We start from the raw sequence: 22,338 nt of genomic DNA on the forward strand, positions 1-22,338 counted from the left end.
TTCGGATTTTCTACCAAATTTCGAGACAATGTTTCGTTGTGGAACCTATTAAAGGCATCTCGCATCGAAGTACGTGCCAAATTTCGCGCGTCTGTAAATTTTAGCCCATCTTCAGGATTTCGCGTTCTTCTGAACTTCGCATGCTTTTTCCGTTGCCTCTGCAACAGCGTTCGGACCTTTTTTGTGTACCACGGGGGATCCGTTCCATCTCTTACCAATTTATGAGGTATGAATATCTCAATTGCTGTTGCTACTATATCTTTGAATTTGAGCCACATCTCGTCTACATTCGCATAGTCAGTTCGGAAGGAATGGAAATTGTCTTTTAGGAAGGCTTCTAGTGGTACTTTATCCGCTTTTTTAAATAAAATTATTTTGCGTTTGTTTCTGATGGATTTGGAAGATATGGTATTGAGCCTAGCTACAATGACCTTGTGATCACTAATCCCTGTATCAGTCATGATGCTCTCTATCAGCTCTGGATTGTTTGTGGCCAAGAGGTCAAGTGTGTTTTCGCAACCATTTACAATTCGCGTGGGTTCGTGGACTAACTGCTCTAAATAATTTTCGGAGAATGCATTTAGGACAATCTCGAAAGACGTTTTGTGCCTACCACCGGTTTTGAACAAGTATTTTTGCCAACATACCGAGGGTAGGTTGAAGTCCCCACCAACTATAACCGTATGAGTGGGGTATTTATTTGTTACGAGACTCAAACTTTCTCTGAACTGTTCCGCAACTGTATCATCGGAGTCTGGGGGTCGGTAGAAGGAGCCAATTATTAACTTAATTCGGCTGTTAAGTATAACCTCCACCCACACCAATTCGCACAGAGTATCTACTTCGACTTCACTACAAGATAAACCACTACTGACAGACACCAACACTCCACCACCAATTCTGCCTAATCTATCTTTCCTGAACACCGTCTGAGACTTCGTAAAAATTTCTGCAGAACTTATTTCAGGCTTTAGCCAGCTTTCTGTACCTATAACGATATCCGCTTCTGTGCTTTCTATTAGCGCTTGAAGCTCAGGGACTTTTCCAGCGCAACTACAACAGTTTACAACTATAATTCCGAAGTTACAACTATAATTCTGAAGTGTTACCAGCGGTCCAGCCAGCACAATGAACTGCGCATGTGGAGTTAAAAAAAATGGGATACAATGGTCAAGCAGCTCCTCATAAGCCATCTTTTTCTGTAGTCAGTGCTTACAGTGGATGACTAGAAAAGAGTGATTTGAAGTGATGTATTGTGCTATACCCTGTGGCTGTCTGTTAGAAGGTTTGGGTTTGGTGAAGGCTTGGAGAGTGTCACCTGCCATCATGTGTAGAGTCAATGGTGAAGTATGAAGGAGGTGGTGTTAGGATATGGGGGTGATTTTTGTGGTTAGGGTGTGGTATCCTTATTGCACATAAGAAAATGCAGATGGATAGGAACACATTTTTCAACACTGAGTACCTACTTCAGAGAAACAGTCTGGAGATGATGTCTGTTTGACATTCCACCATGCCATAAAGCAGCATCTGTGAAACAATGATTTGTGAACCTAACATTTCTGAAATGTACTGACCTGGCCAGAGTGCCAAACTGAACCCACTGAATTACCTTTGGGATGAGTTAGAATGTCAATTTCACTCCAGACTGCAGCATCCAGTATCACTACCTTTTGCCTTTTGAGGAAGAATGAGCTGCCATTTCTCCACATTCAGGCATCTCACTGAAAACTTCCTTAGCATAGTTCAAGCTGTAATAAAGGTAATGGATACACTCACTTCATATGAATGTCTGCTAATTGGTTGCCAAATACTTCTGACCAGATAGTGTACACCTTGACTCCATGCACATTCCTGAAGGCTCTCATTCAGGAAAGCATGAATAAAAGAACGTATGGAATGCGATGCAGTATCAATGTTTGTTAACAACTTTGACAGTGGCCCAAAAAGTAACACTGAAGCAGAAAAATACAGATTCTTCTACCAAATTAACATTCAAAAAATTAAGAGACCAAGTCTATTACCTAATTCAGTTATTCTGATCTGTATACTGTGAGTAGATAGTCCCAGAATGTCCTAAAGTGACTACCAGAAATGTTGATTGAGAAGTCCATTGTGTACTGCCAATGCATAGTGTCCAACAGGCGTGTTGGACGCTATGAACTGGCTATTCATTCAACAAACACCCCAGGAGAAACTGAAGAATCACACAATAAATGTAGGTTTTATATCACATGGTCTCTCTATGACATCAAAAATAATTTTCTCTTGCCATAACTTCCCTCTGCTAATTGCAGTCTTACACACACAGGACCCTTTGTAATACAGTCCTAGCATAATGAAAGTATGGTAAAAAACAAGACAGTGTAGTAACATGATATAACAACATGATCAGTGGTGTGCATGATGCAGTCACTTCCAGAGTAGGTATACAGGGTGAGTCACCTAACATTACCGCTAGATCTATTTCATAAACCACATCAAATACTGATGAATTGATTCCACAGTCCTAACCTGAGGAGAGGGGCTAGTGTAATTGGTTAATACAAACCATAAAAAAATGGACGGAAGTATGTTTCTTAACACAAACCTACGTTTTTTTAAATGGAACCCCATTAGTTTTGTTAGCACATCTGAACATATAAACACATACATAATCAGTGCCATTTGTTACACTGTAAAATGTTAACTACATCCAGAGATATTGTAACCTAAAGTTGACGCTTGAGTACCACTCCTCCGCTGTTTGATCGCGTGTATCAGAGAGCACCGAATTACGTAGGGATCCAAAGGGAACGGTGATTGACCTTAGGTACACAAGAGACTGGAACAGCACATTACGTCCAAATGCTAACACCTTTTATTGGTCTTTTTCACTGATGCACATGTACATTACCATGAGGGGTGAGGTACATGTACACACATGGTTTCCGTTTTCCATTACAGAGTGGAATTGAGTGTGTCCCGACATGTCAGGCCAATAGATATTTAATGTGGTGGCCATCATTTGCTGCACACAATTGCAATCTCTGGCGTAATGAATGTTGTACACGCCACAGTACATTTGGTGTAATGTCGCCACAGACTGCCACAATACGTTGTTTCATATCCTCTGGGGTTGTAGGCACATCACGGTGCACATTCTCCTTTAACGTATCCCACAGAAAGAAGTCCAGAGGTGTAAGACCAGGAGAACAGGCTGGCGTCCTCCATGTCCTATGAAACGCCCATTGAACATCCTGTCAAGGGAATGCGGATTGTGCAGGTGCACCATCATGCTGATACCGCATACGTCGACGCATTTCAAGTGCGACATTTTCAAGCAATGTTGGCAGATCATCCTGAAGAAATGTGATGTATGTTGCAGCTGTTTGGGCCCCTGCAATGAAGTGAGGACCAATGAGGTGGTTGCTAATGATTCCGCACCATACATTTACAGTCCACGGTCGCTGTCGCTCTACCTGTCTGAGCCAGTGAGGATTGTCCACGGACCAGTAATGCATGTTCCGTAGACTCACTGCCCCATGGTTTCTGAATCCTGCATCATTGGTAAACAGGTAGAACTGCAACGCATTCTCTGTTAATGCCCATTGACAGAATTGTACTCGATGATTAAAGTCATCACCATGTAATTGATGATGTAGCGACACATGAAACGGGTGAAAGCAGTGACGATGCAGTATCCGCATGACACTGCTCGCCGACCGTGGCCCACATTTGTTACAACACGCAACTGAACGTCAGAGGTTTCAAGCGTCAACTTTAGGTTACAATATCTCCAGATGTAATTAACATTTTACAATGCAACAAACGGCACTGATTACGTATTTGTTTATATGTTCAGATGTGCTAACAAAAATAACATGGTTCAATTTAAAAAATGTACATTTGTGTTAAAAAACATACTTCCATGCATTTTTGTATGGTTTGTATTAAACAATTACACTAGCCCCTCTCCTCTCATTCAGTCTGTGGAATCGGTTCATCAGTATTTGATGTGGTTTACGAAATATATCCAGCGGTTATGTTAGGTGACTCCCTGTATAGATGCAGATGAATTCATTCACTTATCATTTTCCGTATGTCCTATTAAGGAGCAGAGTGCTCAAGGATGTGGAATGAGTCGGGATATATATTAACCTATGAACACCTGTGGTTTCTGTCTGAACCATCATTTTATTAATTTTTCTTTTTAAGCACCAGTGCCTTTCACATTTCACATGAAACCATTGATGCTGTTGCAAGACAGAGACATCTAGTGGTACAGTGAGATACTTTTGTGAATGTAGTGCATTATAGCATTCGGCGCAACAGTCAGTGTGGAGATTGTGCTATGTGATTGTAGGAAGATTATAACACTGAGTTTTCTTATGTAGTGATCATACTGAGGAGATCATTGACAGTGAAACTGAGTAAATCTAAAGTTATTGTAACATAAATTTGAATTTGCGCAGCTGCTTTTATGAGTGGTTTTTGAGTAAAACCACTGGAGCAGTATATTCTTTTGATTTACTAAATTGTAAGCCCATTTTTGGTCATTATTTAGAACTATAATTTTTTTAGGTATGAGTTCATGGAAGTTTTGTGATTTGGGATTGTGTCTAGGAAAAATATGGAAGTTGTTTGAAATATATCTAATGAAATGGTGGGTGGTTGAAAACAGCAGGAACTCAGTGGTTCCAAAATGACATCACCACCTAAAACAACTGATTGTTCACTTTTTGCCAATTTCTTCTTGTAATCATTCCTTACTATGGTAGTAAAGCTTAATGCTGTGGAAAATTTTAAAATTATATTTAAAATGGAAACTACTTTCTTAAAATAACTGATTGTTACTTTTTGTCACATTCTTTTTGTATTCATTGCTTATTGTGATGATAAATGTCAAGTTTGTGCGAAAATTGAAATTGATTTTTTTATTTTATTGGAACACTGAGGTTTAACATGTGATAAAAGACATAATTGAGACTTAATTGGTATACTGTCGACAGGTTTCAATCAATATTCTGAGTAATTCTAAAAAGCTAAAATCCAGAGCTGTCACTGTAAGAAATACACTGTTGAGCTACCCACCATGAGATTGAATGGCACCTGGCGATATCATGGGCATGTCACACAGTAAGGAAAGTATACATAACTGGAGCAGAGATGACTGGGAAATGATTACACCTATGATACAGGCCACTAATGGGGAAATTCAGTGACATAAGTGACTTTGGCAATGACAAATTATTACAGCCCAGTGTCTGGGAACAAACATCTTGGAAATGGTAAAGCTGGTCAGCTGTTCATGTAAGACTGTAATGTTGTCATGAGTATCTATGGAAACTGGTTGAAGGATGCTGAAACCACAAGTAAGCAACAAAGCATTGGAATTCTATGCCTCATCACAATGTGGAAGTCAGGTCTAAACCTGGATAGGTAATGGTCTGTGGCAGATCTGATGACAGAGTATAATGCTGGGGCAGGCACAAATGTTTGGAGCACACTGTTCAGCATACATTGTGGCTATACGCTCTGCAGCAGATGACCCCTATGTATCTCTTTAATGACTCAATGACATCATCAATTACAATTGAAGTGGGTACACGGTCATCAAGATTGGACAAAGAAATGTGACACCTGGTCACATTACTCATGTTTCTTGTTACACCAGGTCAATGGTCATGTCAGGGTACACTGCCATATAGATGAATGGCTGCTTGAAAGCTGCACCACACCAAGGATGCAGGCTGGTGTGGGCAGTATTATGCTATGACAAACATTCACATGGTCTTCTGCACAATCTATGGTAGTAATCAAATGCCCTGTGACATCTGTGGGCTATGTGATTATTAATGTGGACCATAGAAAATCAAGGATGGAATGTAACAATATTATGAAAAGGATAGTTGCTACTTACCATATAGTGGAGATGCTGAGTCGCAGATAGGCTCAATGAAAAGGCTCTCAGAAACTGAGCTTAAGGCTAACAAGGGCTTCTTCAGAAACAGACAACACACACACACACACACACACACACACACACAAATGCAACTCCCACACACATGACCACAGTCTGGTCCCATCAGCCAGAGACTGTGTTCATGTGTATGTAAGTTGCATTTGTGTGTGTGTGTGTGTGTGTGTGTGTGTGTGTGTGTGTGTGTGTGTGTGTGTGTGTGTGTGTGTGTGTGTGTGTGTATACACCTATTGTCTATTTATGATGAAGGCCTTATTGACTGAAAGCTCACTTTCTGACAGTCTTTTTGTTGTGCCTACCTGCAACTCAGTATCTCTGCTATTTGGTGAGTAGCAACCATCCTTCTCATAATACTGTTAATGTGGACCATGCGTCATACTTCTGTGACTGTGATGGCATCTTCCAGTGGGGTAACAGTCCATGTCACAATACCTGAATTGTACTACAGTGGTTTGAAAAGCATGAAAGGGAACTCACAATGATATCCTGTCCGCAAAATTCACTTGATCTAAACCAGTTGTAACACATTTGGGATGCAATCAGATACAGACCCCGCACTCATAAACCACTGTGGACTGTGTGCAGGGATCTGGTTCCATATGCCTCTGGAAACCTTTCAGTCTTGTCAGATCCAGCGGATGCAGAATCACCATTGTATGGGATACCAAAGGTGGACCAATACACTGTTGAGCAGGAGGTCGTAATATTTTGGCTCATCAGTGAATTTAGAATAGAAGTGGTTCTGTAACACTTCTGTAGAATACTGCAAAAGATACATTATGACTTAAGATTTCTCCCATTTAAGAAGGATGTATAGTGTTCTATTTGCTTGGAGCTCTTCAATCCAGTCACAAAGCTGGTATGATGTTCTGTATGCCTGTATGCACATCTTTTCTTCATTGTGTGGCAGTATTGAACTGCATCAAATGCCTTCCTGAAGTCAAGGCCACAGTGTCAACTTCAGCACGTGAATCTGCTAATTTTGAGCTATTTTTTGACTTAATATAAGACCAAAATGTCTTAGAATCTTTTTGTCAGTACTTTAGGTAGAAATTACTTTTGAATTCATAGAACTTTTCATCCATGGTTCTACTTTAGCTCCTTTTGGTCTTATTTGTCAACAAAACTTTGATTAAACTTAAATATGTGATGAAGTTTTCTTTGATTTTGAAGTAACTTTCTAATACAGCTTGAAATGTTCATTTTGTCCATTCCTTGAAGGTCTGATACCATGGTGCAAAATCAGACTCATGGTACAATCAGTTGATGTGCACCACAAAGGAGAAATTATGTGATTTACTGCATTAATGAGAAATGCTTATTGGTGGATCTGATTAAATTCTCTGTATTGCTATACTGCATTAATGAGAAATGCTTATTGGTGGATCTGATTTAATTCTCTGTATTGCTAAACTATCCAGTCATTGTAAATAAGGTTCACCAGACTTGCACTGACCCATGAGACAGGGCTAAACTTCTCACTAGTCCAACATCAGTTATTAAGAGTCTTGTAGCTATCTCCAGAAAGGGACTGCCAGTGGGGAGATGACCATGAGAAAAAGATTGAATAATCAATGAAAGGATAATGTTCTATGACTTGAAGTGTGGAATGTCAGAATCTTGAACATGATAAGGAAGCTAGAAAATGTGGTAAGGGAAATGCAGAGGCTCAGTCTAGATATAGTAGGAGTCAATAAAGTGAAATGGAAAGAAGACAACCTTTTGTGGTCAGATGAGTGCAGGGTAATATTAACAGCAGCAGAAAATGGTATATACAGGAGAAGGATTCATTATGAATAGGAAAGTAGGGCAAAAAGTGTGCTAATGTGAAGAGTTCAGATTGCTACCAAGACTGGGAACAATGACTCTGCCTGTGTATTGCTACCAAAGGGAACTACTTTGAATGGGACAAAAATAAAAACTTTGATAAATAATAAACCAGTCTCATTACTTTTCTCACACATCTCATATATTTTACCAGGCTTGAAAACAACACTGGTGGCCTTTTTACTGTCACAGAAAGTTACAACTCAAATAATTTATCTTACTGTGAATGGTGTGTATGAAGAATCTTTGCAATAAACAGTTCTCCATTTTAAGATACATTAATATATATTATTAATATTACTGTTGGTGTCCAATATATTTAATTTACTTTTAATAGTGCATAATAATTTAGTGGTCAGGAATTAAAATAGTTAATTTGCATTGCACAGCATCAAAAACTTGTACACAAAACAATACTGACCAGAAAAAAACATTGTGGTTCTTTCCCTGGGGCAGGTGTTATGAAACTGTATTTCACTTTATATTCCCACTTTGTTATGTTATTGGCTGGTTGTGGCATCTGGAAAATGAGAAACTTGGAATGCATGTTCTATAAATATACACTTAGGTTCATGTTGGGTGAATGCGAAAACAATGAGGCATGGTCTAAAACATTCAAGGAAAACACATACATTACCTATATATTGTGAGACAAGGTTTCACCTCATTGGATCACAACACTAAGACAGGATACTTGAAGAGGACAACCTTCATCACCACTGCACATTAATATATTATAGGTTCATAAATGTGTGGGTGGAGATGGACAAAACAACTGTACCCACTGGTAGACCAACCTTGAGATTAAAACATAAGCTTATAGGTACTGTTCACAATGATTCTATCCAGTATGGGTTTTAAAAGGAAGATACAAGTTGAAGGTTGATTATTAATAAAATATAATCAGTTGGCAATCAAAAGAATGTCATTGTACTGTTCATGGTCTCATTGGAGCCAGAGGTGTTGGCATACTGGGAGTGTAAAAGTCATATTGGGACAATAATGAATTTCCATTCATCAGTACTTTTTGGAATACATAATGTGTATCATGCAAGTATATTCAACTGATGAGTTAGTATTAAGTGAATGTCAGTGAGAAATTCGTGACAGTCATTTCATGGAAAACCTAGCACATCTCAGTCACGTGACTGTGGGTTCCTCTCAGGTTATCAATGTATTGAATTTTCAGTAGACCACTGACTTCATTTTCCAATGATTTACTAGTGGTTTATTCTGTATGTGTGGAAGTTGTATAAGTAAATCAAGTGGTTGTGTTTTGACAGTCACCTTGCGACAAGTGTTTGTTGGTTGCAGTACAGAAATTTTGTATGATATGAAGCATAATGTGACACAAGAACTGCATGGCTGTTTTCTTGTCTGTGACTAAGAGCTGCTTTTTGTAATAGAGATCCTATGATTTAGAGGCCAGTGCTGTGGAACAGTAATGGCAATGATGTGTCACTTTGGCACATGGAAATTCCATTGTACTTCATAAAGTTCATGACCAAAGTATTGATTGTTGTATGAGATGTAACTGAAAAAGCAGCTTTGGTCATGAAGAATATAGGTTTATCAGCGAAATTATTTATTTTTGGTTTTGGTTTCCTATAAACCTACTTCACTTTTCTACATAATCACTTTTTTTTTTAACTTACACTAGCTTCTACAAGCCCTCTGTGCAGAAGGCCTCTGCCTAGAAACTCAACCAGTCGACAGTGGCAGTCTTGAGTTCTTTGTCATTTTCAAACCATTGTCCACCAAGCCTTTGTTTCATTTCAAATGAAAGAACACTGCTATTAATCACTGGGTACGAGGTGGGGACTGTAGGCAGGATAGTGAAACTTCCCAACAGAAGTATTGTCTCTCACCCATACATTGTCATGGAGAATAGTTTTCCTGGACAAGAATTTGCTGCACATAAATTTTTATGGCATGCCACAATTTTTTGAGAGTTTTATGTTTACCCAGATTCCATTTCAACATAAGTAAAGATATACCATCAACATTTATTTTGTGCAATGATGAACTGTGGAAAGTTCATCACCAATCAGAAAATTGGTTCTGGTCCACATATTTCATAATTTTGTCACTGTGGATACTTGACCTGCAACTGCATTCTGTATTACTCTCACTTGTATGGCTACTTCTGAAGTCCTCTCATCATTGTCTAACATTTCCTTTATTCATTACTGTAGAGCTATAAATTAGTCACAATTTTTGATGAAACTGAATAGCTGTAGACCTTTTTGCACAAAAAAGGAAAAGCATTAATGATAGCATATATAGGGTGGTTATAACCAAACTTTCAAAATGCTGTAGGAATAACACCACTGGTGAGAATGACATCAAACTGCAGGGGAATGTTATTGGAGAAGTGGGAAAATGTGTGGCAGCAGAAAAAAATAGTGTGAAAATTGATCAATAGACGGTTCTGTATGTGTCAAAATACTTAAATGAAGACACCTGTCATGCACACGACCAATTGAAGTTGGTTTAAACACACTGAGTGTATGTCTTTTCCTCCATTCATGTCTGCTACATTTGCCATGACTGTCTCAATGCTCTGCTTGTAAAGCTGTATTACAAGTATGATGACTGTGTACACATTGCTCTGCAGAAGTTCCGAACACTGAAGGGTTTAAAAATAGGTGTTGGTCTGATGACTGCCATGAGTCTGGAGAAAATGATTCAGAAATTCGAAAAGACAGGTTCTTTTGGTGTGCAACCTGGTAGAGGGAGGAAACAAATTGATTTGATGTAAGTGGAAGCAGTGGCCACAGCAATGCAGGAGGAGACGAGTGGTGGTGTGTGAGCATGTATTGCATAGAGAATTGCCTGAACATTGGACATACCCATGAGCACAGTGCATAAAATCCTATGACACATCCTTCTTTGCTATCCATTCAAAATTACCCATGTACACATGTTGCTTCTTGTTGACTTGCCAGCAAAAGAGACTTTTGCTTTAGAGTTTCTTGTTCACATGAAAGTGGACAATGATTGGTCATGGAAGACTTTGTGGGCAGATGAAGCCCACTTCCATCCAACAAGATATGTCAATACACAGAATTGTTGAATATAAGCAATGGAAAATACACACGAAAATCAACTAGTACCATTTCATCCTGAAAAGGTCACTGTGAGGTTCAGGTTTATGGCATAATTTATCTTAGGGCTATATTTTTTGAAGACATAGGTGCTTCTGGTCCTGTTACCTGTATCATCACTGGTAAGCACTATGAGTGCCTTTTGCACAACCACATCATTCCAGCTCTCCAACAGCATGGATCTGTGGATAGGATAATTTTTATGCAAGATGGCGAACATCTGCACATTGCAAATTCAGTTAAGAATTTGGAAATGCTAGAATTATCAGCCGCCATTTCCCTACAACCTAGCTGTCCTTATCACCCGATCTTAATGCATGTGACTTCAGACCGTGGGGCTATCTGAAAGATGTTGCATTCAGTGTTCCAACTGCAAACTTAGCTGCATTGAAGGCCCACATTGTGCAATACATTCTGAACATGAGCCCAAAAACACTTCGATCAATTGTGGGACATGCTGTTTCTTGATTTCAACTTGTTTTACAAACTAGTGGATAGCATATTGAACATGGTTTGTGCCAGTCACATAGAAATTAATAATCTGATTTGATTTTCATTGATGTTTTCTTTGCAGTTTTTGGCCTCAGGACAGTTGAAAACTGATGTGATTGATACTTTTTAAGTGGTTTTTGGCCTGAGGACAATTAAAAATTGATGTGATAGATCCTTTGTTATGTGGTTTTTGGCCTCAGGACAATCAAAAACTGACACACCTGATGCTTTTTAGGCAGATTTTGGTCTCAAGACAATTAACACCAATTTTTCCCATATGATGTGATATGACCTTGCCTTGGTGGATGGGCTTATGTAACTAACAGTATCACATCTGTACACTCATGCACACTGAGTGTACAGTTTGTTTAGCATCAAACATATACCATCGGCTTTGTTGTATGATTCATTTGTCGTGGAGCACTATTAAATTATGGTGCTTAGAGTGCCATCTATTGGTACATTTTGTGACTATTTATTTTTCTCCTGCCATACGTTTTCCTTCTTCTCTGGTAATATCCTGTTGCAATTTGACATCATTCTGACCAGTGGTGTCATTTCTACAGTTGTTTGAAAGTTTAACTTTAATTATAATCGCCCTGTACTTTGCAGTTAGCAGTAGAAACAATTTTGTTGTTTGCTTACTCCTATAGTCATATGATTTCTGAAATAAAACAGTGATTTCTGTTGCTCTGTAAACAATCAGTAGTGTTGCATTCATGCAATTCTGTTTTGAATTGCCAACATGTAAATATAAGCAGAGGCCTTTACTTTTGATAATGCCTCATGCAAAGAGCAATACATATTATTTTCAATCATTTCTGACTGTGTATCTATATTTTCTGATTTATCTACCAACAAAAAATTGTTATTTACAGGCACTGGCCAACTTTGTCAATGATTCTGATTTAGAGAGAGGTAGCCTTTATCCACCCTTGCATAGCATCCGTGAGTGTTCATTTAGAATTGCTGTGGAAGTTGCAAAGTTTGGATACAAAACAGGTGAGAACATATTATGTCATTTTTTAAAAAAGATTTTGCTCAAAGTTTTTAATATTGTTGAGGCAATGACCAAAATATTGCTTTGATTTATATTTATGAAATGAGGAATGCATATTTTTATGTTCCTTTATTTTTATTTCAGGAGTTGCATCAACTTTTCCACAGCCTGAAAACTTGGAGAACTTCATCAAAGCACAGATCTATGATTTCAATTATACATCTTCAATACCAACTACATATGCATGGCCAAAAACTGAAATAATGAATGGTCAATAACATAATTAGAGTGTTTCAAATATATTCAAATCTTTAAAACACACCTGTAATGAAACTGTATTGAATCCACTATTATGGACAGATAGCATGTGATGGATAGAAAAGGGCTGAAATAAAGAGAGCAGATAATTCCTCTGTTTATGATTTTAGCACTTTTTCTCCATTTTCAGTATTTTATAGGAAATAGAAACAGATTACTGGTATACATTTTTCAGTATTAACAAAGTAATTAAACAGAGTGTTCTTGGTGAAACTGTCTCTGTTAAAAACAACAGTCTGTAATGATGATGATATTGATAAGATGTTAATCTCTAAACTACCTTCATTCCTTTTCATACAGAAACCCCATCATTTAAATGTGTTATGTACCTGATCAGAGTCAGAGCAAGGAATAATAATAATAATAATAATAGTAACAGTAATAGTAATAATAGAAAGTTTTCAGCCTAAAATTGCACCACCCAGTTTCCAACATGGTGCATGGGAATTTTATCCACTTGATTTCTGTCTTTAAATATCAGCTTTTAGTAGTTTTGAGGACAGAATTCCCATGCTTTGAATTTTCATCAGCTTCACTTCCTCCAAATTGCTGTGGATAACTGAAATATTGATCATCACTACTGAACACTCTGAATTCAAATAAACAAATATATCCACTGTCAAACAACTAAGAAAAAGTAATGAAAAATAGTAAAAGTAGTTCTGTCATGGAATGAAGAGTAAGTTTTATGTCTTACAGTTATATCTATTTCTTATCACAATGTTATTATACTCATTAATAATTCTCTATAAAGTGTGAATGAATATATAAATAAATTGTATCATATTTCATGCAAATTAGAAATAATGCAATGAACAGAAGAAAAAGAAACAGAACCGTTCTTTATTTTCTCAGAGCTGCAACAACACTATTCTGCAGTACAAAGACAGGAAATAACACAAAACGACTTGCATGAAAAATTACACAACTCTTCTATGATTTTATTTTTAATTCCAATGCAAATTTTATTTATTCTGTTTTTACACATAACTGAACAGCTACCTAAATAAAATATATTTGTAAGTATCATAAAAACTTAACTTTGTTGTAAAATACACACCATATTAACCATATCACAATGAAATTTGCTTCAGAAAATGATAAAGTAATAATACAAAATTAAAATTGCTAGCGACTACTAGCTTCAAGAAGTGAAATATCAGCACTGCTAACTAATACACAATACTAACATAACTTTTGGAACTTCACTACGTTTGGATCATGTATTTTTATATGTGTCTAACAGCATTGCTGATATTTCAGGTCCTGAAGGTAAGTACTAGCTAGCAATTCTGCCTGATAATTTTTTGTACAATAATAATCAGATTTCAGGCCTTAAGTTTTCAAGTGCTGCAAATGTTACATGTTGTTGTTGTCTTCAGTCCTGAGACTGGTTTGATGCAGCTCTCCATGCTACTCTATCCTGTGCAAGCTGCTTCATCTCCCAGTACCTACTGCAACCTACATCCTTCTGAATCTGCTTAGTGTACTCATCTCTCGGTCTCCCTCTACGATTTTTACCCTCCATGCTGCCCTCCAATGCTAAATTTGTGATCCCCTGATGCCTCAAAACATGTCCTACCAACCGATCCCTTCTTCTAGTCAAGTTAAATGTTACATTAAAATTTTAAATACCTTTCAGGTAGACAAATTTGAGCACTATGATTATCGTATGTGTTATGTTCAACTTCATCAGTATTTTCAAAAGATATTCCAGTTCTGAAATGATTAAGGAATTATTGTTATCAAACAAATTATTCTCATTTCAGCAATTGGTACAAAAGTTTTTGTAACAAGACCAGTATTACTGTGTCAAAAACAGTTTTTTATTTAGTAATGAAAAGTTGCAAAGTCTATTAAAATTTGTTGAACTTTGTAGAGTCCAGGTTGAAGTAAAAGCATGCTACTCAGTTTTTTTGCCTTGTACTTTAATATCAAGAGAAAAATAAAATTCAGCATGGATCAACTTCTCTCTGGCTGACGTAATTGTCCAACTACACCAAGATTTCTCACAGTTTTTTTTCGTGTGTGTGTGTGTGTGTGTGTGTGTGTGTGTGTGTGTGTGTGTGTGTGTGTGTATATGTGTGTGTATATGTGTGTGTGTGTGTGTGTGTGTGTGTGTGTGTGTGTGTGTGTGTGTGTGTGTGTGTGTAGGTGAAGTGTGTAGGTGAAGTGTGTAGGTGAAGTGTCACCTGGGAGGACAGAAGATGGGCATGTGCTCTTATTGAAATGGGGACTAATCAACTTGTGAGATGCTGTACTATGTTTTCACACAGTGTTAAAAAAAAGTTGAATATTTTGATAAGTGGTAGTGCTTAACACAACAAGAGAAAACAGGACAGATAATCATGGGTTTAGAAACATAACTTTTAGAGATCTGAACACTTATTCATACAAGGTGCTCCATCTGATGTCCATCTGTGGCAATGCACTCTCCTGCCATTCAGTGTAAACAATCACACACTCTTTGAAACTGACCCATTTGTTTTAGTATGTGCTGACATGCATGAAACAGATCTGTAGTGTTTTTGAGAAAGCCTGCTTCCAATACATCAATTGAGAAAGTGTTCTCACACCATCTTTTCACAAACGCATGATGATTTTCATTAGTCTATACAAGCAGCTGATGAAAAGTTCAGATGACAGTTTCTTGTAAACCCATAAGTAAATAAAATCTTAGATGTAGACAATGAATCTATACCCCACTTTTGCCTGAGCTATTGAAAGAACTGCAATGAGCAACAGCAATCTTGATGCCTTTGGGCCATGACACACTGAAGATTAATTGGTCATGAAGAAACAACCAGATAAAGATATGACTCATACCTTCTGCTGGTGTGAATCATGATACACTGCAAAAGATTGCCATTGGAATAAACAGAGATTTATGTCAATTCATAATTACAATGATCGATTTTTGTTAACTTTTTTCCATTGCTGGAGAGAAAAGAATTTTGTTTCATTTTTACTGACTAAGATTACTGTTTGATCTTTGTCTCTGCCTTGTGAATGCCTCTAATTGAAAGAAATGAAGATGTGTTATCTACTGTCTGAGAATTGTTTCCCTTCTTATTCCTGTGGCTCTATAAGCTAAGTTAAACTCTGTATGCTAAATTGCTTGAATAATTATTCGAATATCTCATACATAGCTGTGTCTGTCATTTCAATTCCATCACCTGTCTGAATTTTCCTCATCAACTAATATTCATTAAGCTTTTAGATTTTTGTTTCACACCTTATATAAGAGAGATAGGTGACGAGATGTTGGACAGTGAATGACCAAATGCTGATCACATTCTCTCATTTCTTATTTCTTTACATAGAAGTAAAGCATCCTGAAGATATTTCATACTGAACCTTATGTGATATTCTTGTAAGAACTGTAATTAGTTGATCTGTCTCCCACTGTCTAACAATGCATTACCCAATTTTCTCACTGGTCTGAACAAAAGCTGAGAAAGAGCGTGCTTTGAGGAAAAAGTATTAAATAAATGTTATATACCTCTTTCACACTAAACTGTAAGGTGTATAAAATTATATTTCTGGTCTCCACCTTGCTTCTCTGTAAAAGACGTTGTAATTAGGTGTACATACAACACAACCAGTAGGCTCGACAAAACTTTATTCCATAGAAGCATTAACAACCTGAACTCCGTATTTAAGTAACATTCAGCAGGAACCAATAACACGCACAAAGAGCTGTAGCAATACACATAGAGAACAGAGACTAAGAGTAACTTGGCTAACCTTAAATAGCTTGGGGCCCATGACAGCCTCTGATAGTGGTCTCTCTCTCTCTCTCTCTCTCTCTCTCTCTCTCTCTCTCTCTCTCTCTCTCTCTCTCTCTCTCTCTCTCTCTCTCTCTCTCTCTCTCTCACACACACACACACACACACACACAAGTCTGAGGTTCCCTCCGCAGATGACATAGCAGTGCTGCATGCACATTCTTTTGAAAGTACATGCATGTGTCACAGCTTCTCGCCAACAGTGAAAATTGTTGTGGCTAGAGACTATCTCACCTTGGCCAATCAGTGAATGTCTCTGCCCTTGGGCTGCACATCAGTCAACCATTCCACACCGTTCTTGCCATCCAGACCAGACCTCTGCAAACTGGTTGGGTACCAGACCATGCTGTGCACTTCTGAAGTTCCACTGTGGATCATGGTCCAACAGTGATGCAATGTTTTTGAAGCTTTGTCGACAGCCCTTACAAATATGTTAAAATGTTGTTACATAGTTACAAATATTGAATTTACAAGTGTGTGAAAGCAAAGAACCACACATACTATGGACCTTAGTATTTCTTACTCATGTGAGATGCGAAAAGAAATACACTGATTGAGATGAGACATGAATAGCCTAATTTCTGCACCACAAGTATCTAACAATCACTATGACATGCAGATTAATCGTATGGTGTGTCATACCTAGTGTAGCAATCCCAACTTGTGCTAGTAAAGACTTAAAAGTAAATGGTCGGGGGACCCCTATTAGAACTAACTTATTGTAATGCTTATCACTAGGCCCAACGAAATCAGAAATCCAATGTTACCAATCACCACCTACTTCTAAAACTAACCTGACAAATTACCACACATAAAAAAATTGACACCACATTTAATTACATTGAATAAGCTTTTGTAATTATCCTAGTACAACTGATAAATAAGTATTGTAACTTAAATTATCTGTAAAATTATTTGTTCTTCTCGCCAACAGTGAAAGTTGTTGTGGCCAGAGACTATCTCACCTTGGGCACTCAGTGAAGGCAGGTCGATAGATACACAAACAAACACAAACATACGCACAAAATTCAAGCTTTCACAACCAACGGTTGCTTCTTCAGGAAAGAGGGAAGGAGAGGGAAAGACAAAAGGATATGGGTTTTAAGGGAGAGGGTAAGGAGTCATTCCAATCCCGGGAGTGGAAAGATTTACCTTAAGGGGAAAAAAGGGCAGGTACACACACACACACACACACACACACACACACACACACACACACACACACACACACACACACACACACACACACACCCATCCGCATATACACACACACAAGCAGACATTTGTAACGGCAAAGAGTTTGGGCAGAGATGTCAGTCGAAGCGGAAGTACAGAGGCAAAGATGTTGTTGAAAGACAGGTCAGGTATGAGCAGCGGCAACTTGAAATTAGCGGAGGTTGAGGCCTGGCAGATAACAAGAAGAGAGGATATACTGAAGGGTAAGTTCCCATCTCCAGAGTTCTGACAGGTTGGTGTTAGTGGGAAGTATCCAGATAACCCAGATGGTATAACACTGTGCCAAGATGTGCTGGCCATGCACCAAGGCATGTTTAGCCACAGGGTGATCCTCATTACCAACAAACACTGTCTGTCTGTGTCCATTCATGCAAATGGACTGTTTGTTGCTGCTCATTCCCACATAGAAAGCTTCACAGTGTAGGCAGGTGAGTTGGTAAATCAAGTGGGTGGTTTCACACGTGGCTCTGCCTTTGATTGTGGTCACCTTCCAGGTTACAGGACTGGAGTAGGTGGTGGTGGGAGGGTGCGTGTCACAGGTTTTACACCGGTGGCGGTTACAAGGGTAGGAGCCAGAGGATAGGGAAGGTTGTTTGGGGATTTCATAGGGATGAACTAAGAGGTTACGAAGGTTAGGTGGATGGCGGAAAGACACTCTTGTTGGAGTGGGGAGGATTTCATGAAGGATGGATCTCATTTCAGGGCAGGATTTGAGAAAGTCGTATCCCTGCTGGAGAGCCACATTCAGAGTCTGATCCAGTCCCGGAAAGTATCCTGTCACAAGGGGGGCACTTTTGTGGTTCTTCTGTGTGAGGTTCTGGGTTTGAGGGGATGAGGAAGTGGCTCTGGTTATTTGCTTCTGTACCAGGTCAGGAGGGTAGTTGCGAGATGCGAAAGCTGTTTTCAGGTTGTTGGTGTAATGGTTCAGGGATTCCGGACTGGAGCAGATTCGTTTGCCACGAAGACCTAGGCTGTAGGGAAATACCGTTTGATGTGGAATGGGTGGCATCTGTCATAATGGAGGTACTGTTGCTTGTTGGTGGGTTTGATGTGGACGGACTTGTGAAGCTGGCCATTGGACAGATGGAGGTCAACGTCAAAGAAAGTGGCGTGGGGTTTGGAGTAGAACCAGGTGAATCTGATGGAACCAAAGGAGTTGAGGTTGGAGAGGAAATTCTGGAGTTCTTCTTCACTGTGAGTCCAACTGTTGGTTGCGAAAGCTTGAATTTTGCGTGTATGTTTGTGTGTCTATCGACCTGCCAGCGATCTTGTTTGGTGAGTCGCATCATATATGGTAGACTATGAACAATTCCCATTCTTTTTTTTTCTTAATTTTTGTTTGTCAGGCTCATACCTCTTTCTGTTTTATTCTTCACTTCCTTTCTGTGAGGGCAGGACCTGTGGACATAGTTGCAACAAATCTCCCAAATAAACTGTGGAAAAAAAAAAAAAAAACCAGGACAGAATGAATATTGGTTACCACTTCCATCCACATGGCAGAAACTGTAAACAAGTTTGATGTGTGTAGAGAGAAAACAAATTAGCGTATTTGTTTACTTTTTGTTCTCTTTTTTGTTGATTTGTGTGTTTTCTTGACCTCATATTTTTTTGTTTTATGTAAATGAGAGCTGTGAGTGCATTAAGTCCATCCTGGGAATATTTGTTGTGTGCTTAAGTGGCCAGAGTGCCCATCCTCGCGACAAGTGTGCAGGGTCATTGTGACACGTCGACATATTTGCCCACAACAGAGAACAATGACTTTGAGAACATATGCACGAATATATCCAGTGATGGTGTCTGACACACAGCTGTAATTTACACAAAACAACAAAATGAGGCCAACAGAAACACAAAAAAACCAACAAAAAACAAATATTCTAGGGAGTAATATGGACCCTACGCTATAAACAGTAATCCATAAAAAAAATTCACAAAAATTAGAAGATCAAACCCGATACTAGCAAAAAAATAAAAATAACAAATGGGAAAGTTCCTGTTCTAGAAATGGTTTGATATCTGGCTTCAGTTGTGATTCTGACTTCGCTGGTGTAGTCGTTTTGATGGGTTCAGACCATTAAGTTCTATTCTGTCGCTGTTATTATTACAGTTCTGTCTGCCCCATTGGTTGTCTCCCTGCTGGCTATAGTTGGTGCCAGTTTCTATCATACCTATGGGCATTCTCAGCTCCATAGCCCTGGTCCTCTTGATTCCTATGATCCAGCTCTGCTACTCTTTAATATCACAAAGCTTGTGGTTTATTTTACTCATTGCTCCTTTTGTTATTCTTGCGGGATTGCTCAGTATCCCCTTAATTTGCCCTTCTTCTTTCTCTTCCATCTTGTTTGTGAAACACAAGTTCCTATTCGGACTGCAAACAATTAAATGATTCAGTGTTGTCACCATATCTTCCAACCAAAACTTGCTGGTAGTGGGTGGGGAGATTGCTGTAACAAAACCAAATTATCTCAGACGTGCTACATCGGAAGTCTTAGAACTGATTTTTTCGAAGCAGCGTGTCGAACATTTTGAGAGGGGTTTTGTATCTGGATGCTTCTAGATCTGGTCACATCATTATGTCTTGCTTAATGCGGCCTTGCATTTCTTGCGAACAGTATGTGGCGGGAAAAGCTTCTATAAATTTGTTGAAGAACATGCAGTGTTCTGCAGTGACTTATTTTTTCCACAGGGACATCCTCCTTCTAAGTACAAACAAATTCCAGCTTCGCTTTCAGTGAACTTGAAGAGAGGAGTGACTTGCTAAATTGTCCCAGTCAAATCTTTGAAGTCCTGAAATTTCTGGATGGATAAGAAGTGTTTTGTGATCAAACATGGGTGTTCCTTCCACGCTTGAATATCTCACTGATCTGATATCTGAACAGGTCCTACGTGGTGTCTACAGCGGTCATCGTACAGATCCGAATTACCACTAAGGGTGTCCAGTGTTGCTTCTAGTGTCTGTCCGGAATGGATCTTTGAGTGCACATTGATCGTGTCTCTGTTCGAATTGTGTGGGCATTCACTCAAACATGAACACATCATAAGGGCTGAACCATTGGTGACCCGCATAATCGTAAAACCTCCTCTACATCTTTTCTTATAGTGCCTAATTTGAACACTTGCTCAAAGTGAGCTACTCGATCATCTATTTTTATGTCTTTATTCAAGATTTGCTTGACCACGACCTCACCTTCTCTTTGTCGACTGGTTAAGGTCTTCGTGTTCTGATTTGTTGTGTGATTCGAATGCAGAGATCTCCCGGGTGTTGTGACAGATACCTTCTTGGTTCCTCCCTCTTATGATTTAGCTAAAAGTGTGTCTGTTTCAGTGCCAATTGCAGTTTGTTTACTTCTGCTCACGTATTTGCTGTTTTCAACATCTACTCCCCGAGTTCACTCATTTCAGTGGAAATTCACTTCGAAAGGTCTTTAAAAGTTTCATTTCGCGTTTTTCAGCCTCCTCCCTTCTCTTCTCTGCCCATTCCTATTGAGAATTTCCTTACGAAATTCTTCAGCATTCTCTTTCCTCTTCTTTCTGTTTCCTCCATTCTGTTATCTGTTTCCTATCTTTCTCTTCCCATCTCTCTAGGAAGAGCTAAAACAGCATCCCACGGTAGCTCATAAGCCATACTGGCAACAGGGAATACATCTCGCGCTATTACGGCATGCTGGCACAGACTGTCTGACCTGAATGCTGTCTGTTTGGAACGGGTTCCAGGATGTTACAGTGACTTAAACAGGTTCCCTAAGGTGTGACTCAACGGAATTCACATTATCCTGAGTGGAGCGTTTTTCCCGTTGATGATCAGTCTCACAGCGATGAAAAACAGTGGCATCTGGACCTGACTGCTCCGTATTCTCGAACACCATCTCGTCCCCTGAGAGGTCGCCATCCCTGTCGTCAAGTTGCTCCAGCATGTTATTAGAATTTGTACGATTTGCGTTCCTTAAAAACCCCACTTTACTCCTTTCAGCATTCAGAACTAAATGACATTATAACACCGACACTATTTCAAGCAAGAACGGATCTAATAATTACCATGCTTTCTCGAGACAATAATCAAGGAAAATTTTCCCTCCAAAAAGAACACAGACTCAAAAAGAAATATTATAGAAGTTAATGTCGCTGTTCGCATTGCTGACTTATGACAATCAGAAACGACAAAACTGTGAGTCACCATGGAATGTAACTCGCTAAATAAAAGATAAGGATTAGCACATAAGTGCCGCCAGCTTAAAACTCCCGCGGATCTGAAAAGAGTATCAGGTAACTTATGAGTTGAGAAAAAGAAACTAAATTGTATCAGTATGATCTGTAGGGTAAGAATCCTAATGCAAGGTTCTGTAATATGGAAACTATCTGTTATTTCCAATCGTGGTACCCTTAACTGATATGCAAGTTCGGAGACAGAATCACAATATCTTGCAAATCACACCCAAGTGGGTTTATGTTGATTCTATGTTGATTCTGGGTGCGTAAAGCGATATAATAATGGCCCTGATATAAATCTAATGTGGGGTGTCTAGCCTCTAATGTAATCTATTCCTTAAATTAAATTCAATGTTTCCCTCCAAAAATGATGATGGGGAGGTTCCTGGTGATTGTGACTATTTA

At 38.7% G+C, this 22,338-nt stretch overlaps 1 protein-coding gene across 4 annotated transcripts in view; it reads left to right on the top strand.

Annotated features, from left to right (window-relative positions):
• LOC126336122 (NADP-dependent malic enzyme-like) overlaps positions 1-14,669 on the top strand; it is a 110,615-nt gene extending 95,946 nt beyond the window's left edge. For all 4 annotated transcript variants that reach the window (XM_049999607.1, XM_049999608.1, XM_049999609.1 and 1 more), the window contains exons 10-11: positions 12,264-12,387; positions 12,530-14,669. In XM_049999607.1, the coding sequence (XP_049855564.1) occupies positions 12,264-12,387; positions 12,530-12,663 (258 nt within the window). In that variant the 3' untranslated portion in view covers positions 12,664-14,669. The remainder of the gene's footprint in view (positions 1-12,263; positions 12,388-12,529) is intronic.
• The last annotated feature ends 7,669 nt before the right edge of the window (positions 14,670-22,338 follow it).

This window comes from Schistocerca gregaria, chromosome 2, assembly GCF_023897955.1.
Source record: "Schistocerca gregaria isolate iqSchGreg1 chromosome 2, iqSchGreg1.2, whole genome shotgun sequence".
In the NCBI taxonomy this organism is placed as follows: domain Eukaryota; kingdom Metazoa; phylum Arthropoda; class Insecta; order Orthoptera; family Acrididae; genus Schistocerca; species Schistocerca gregaria.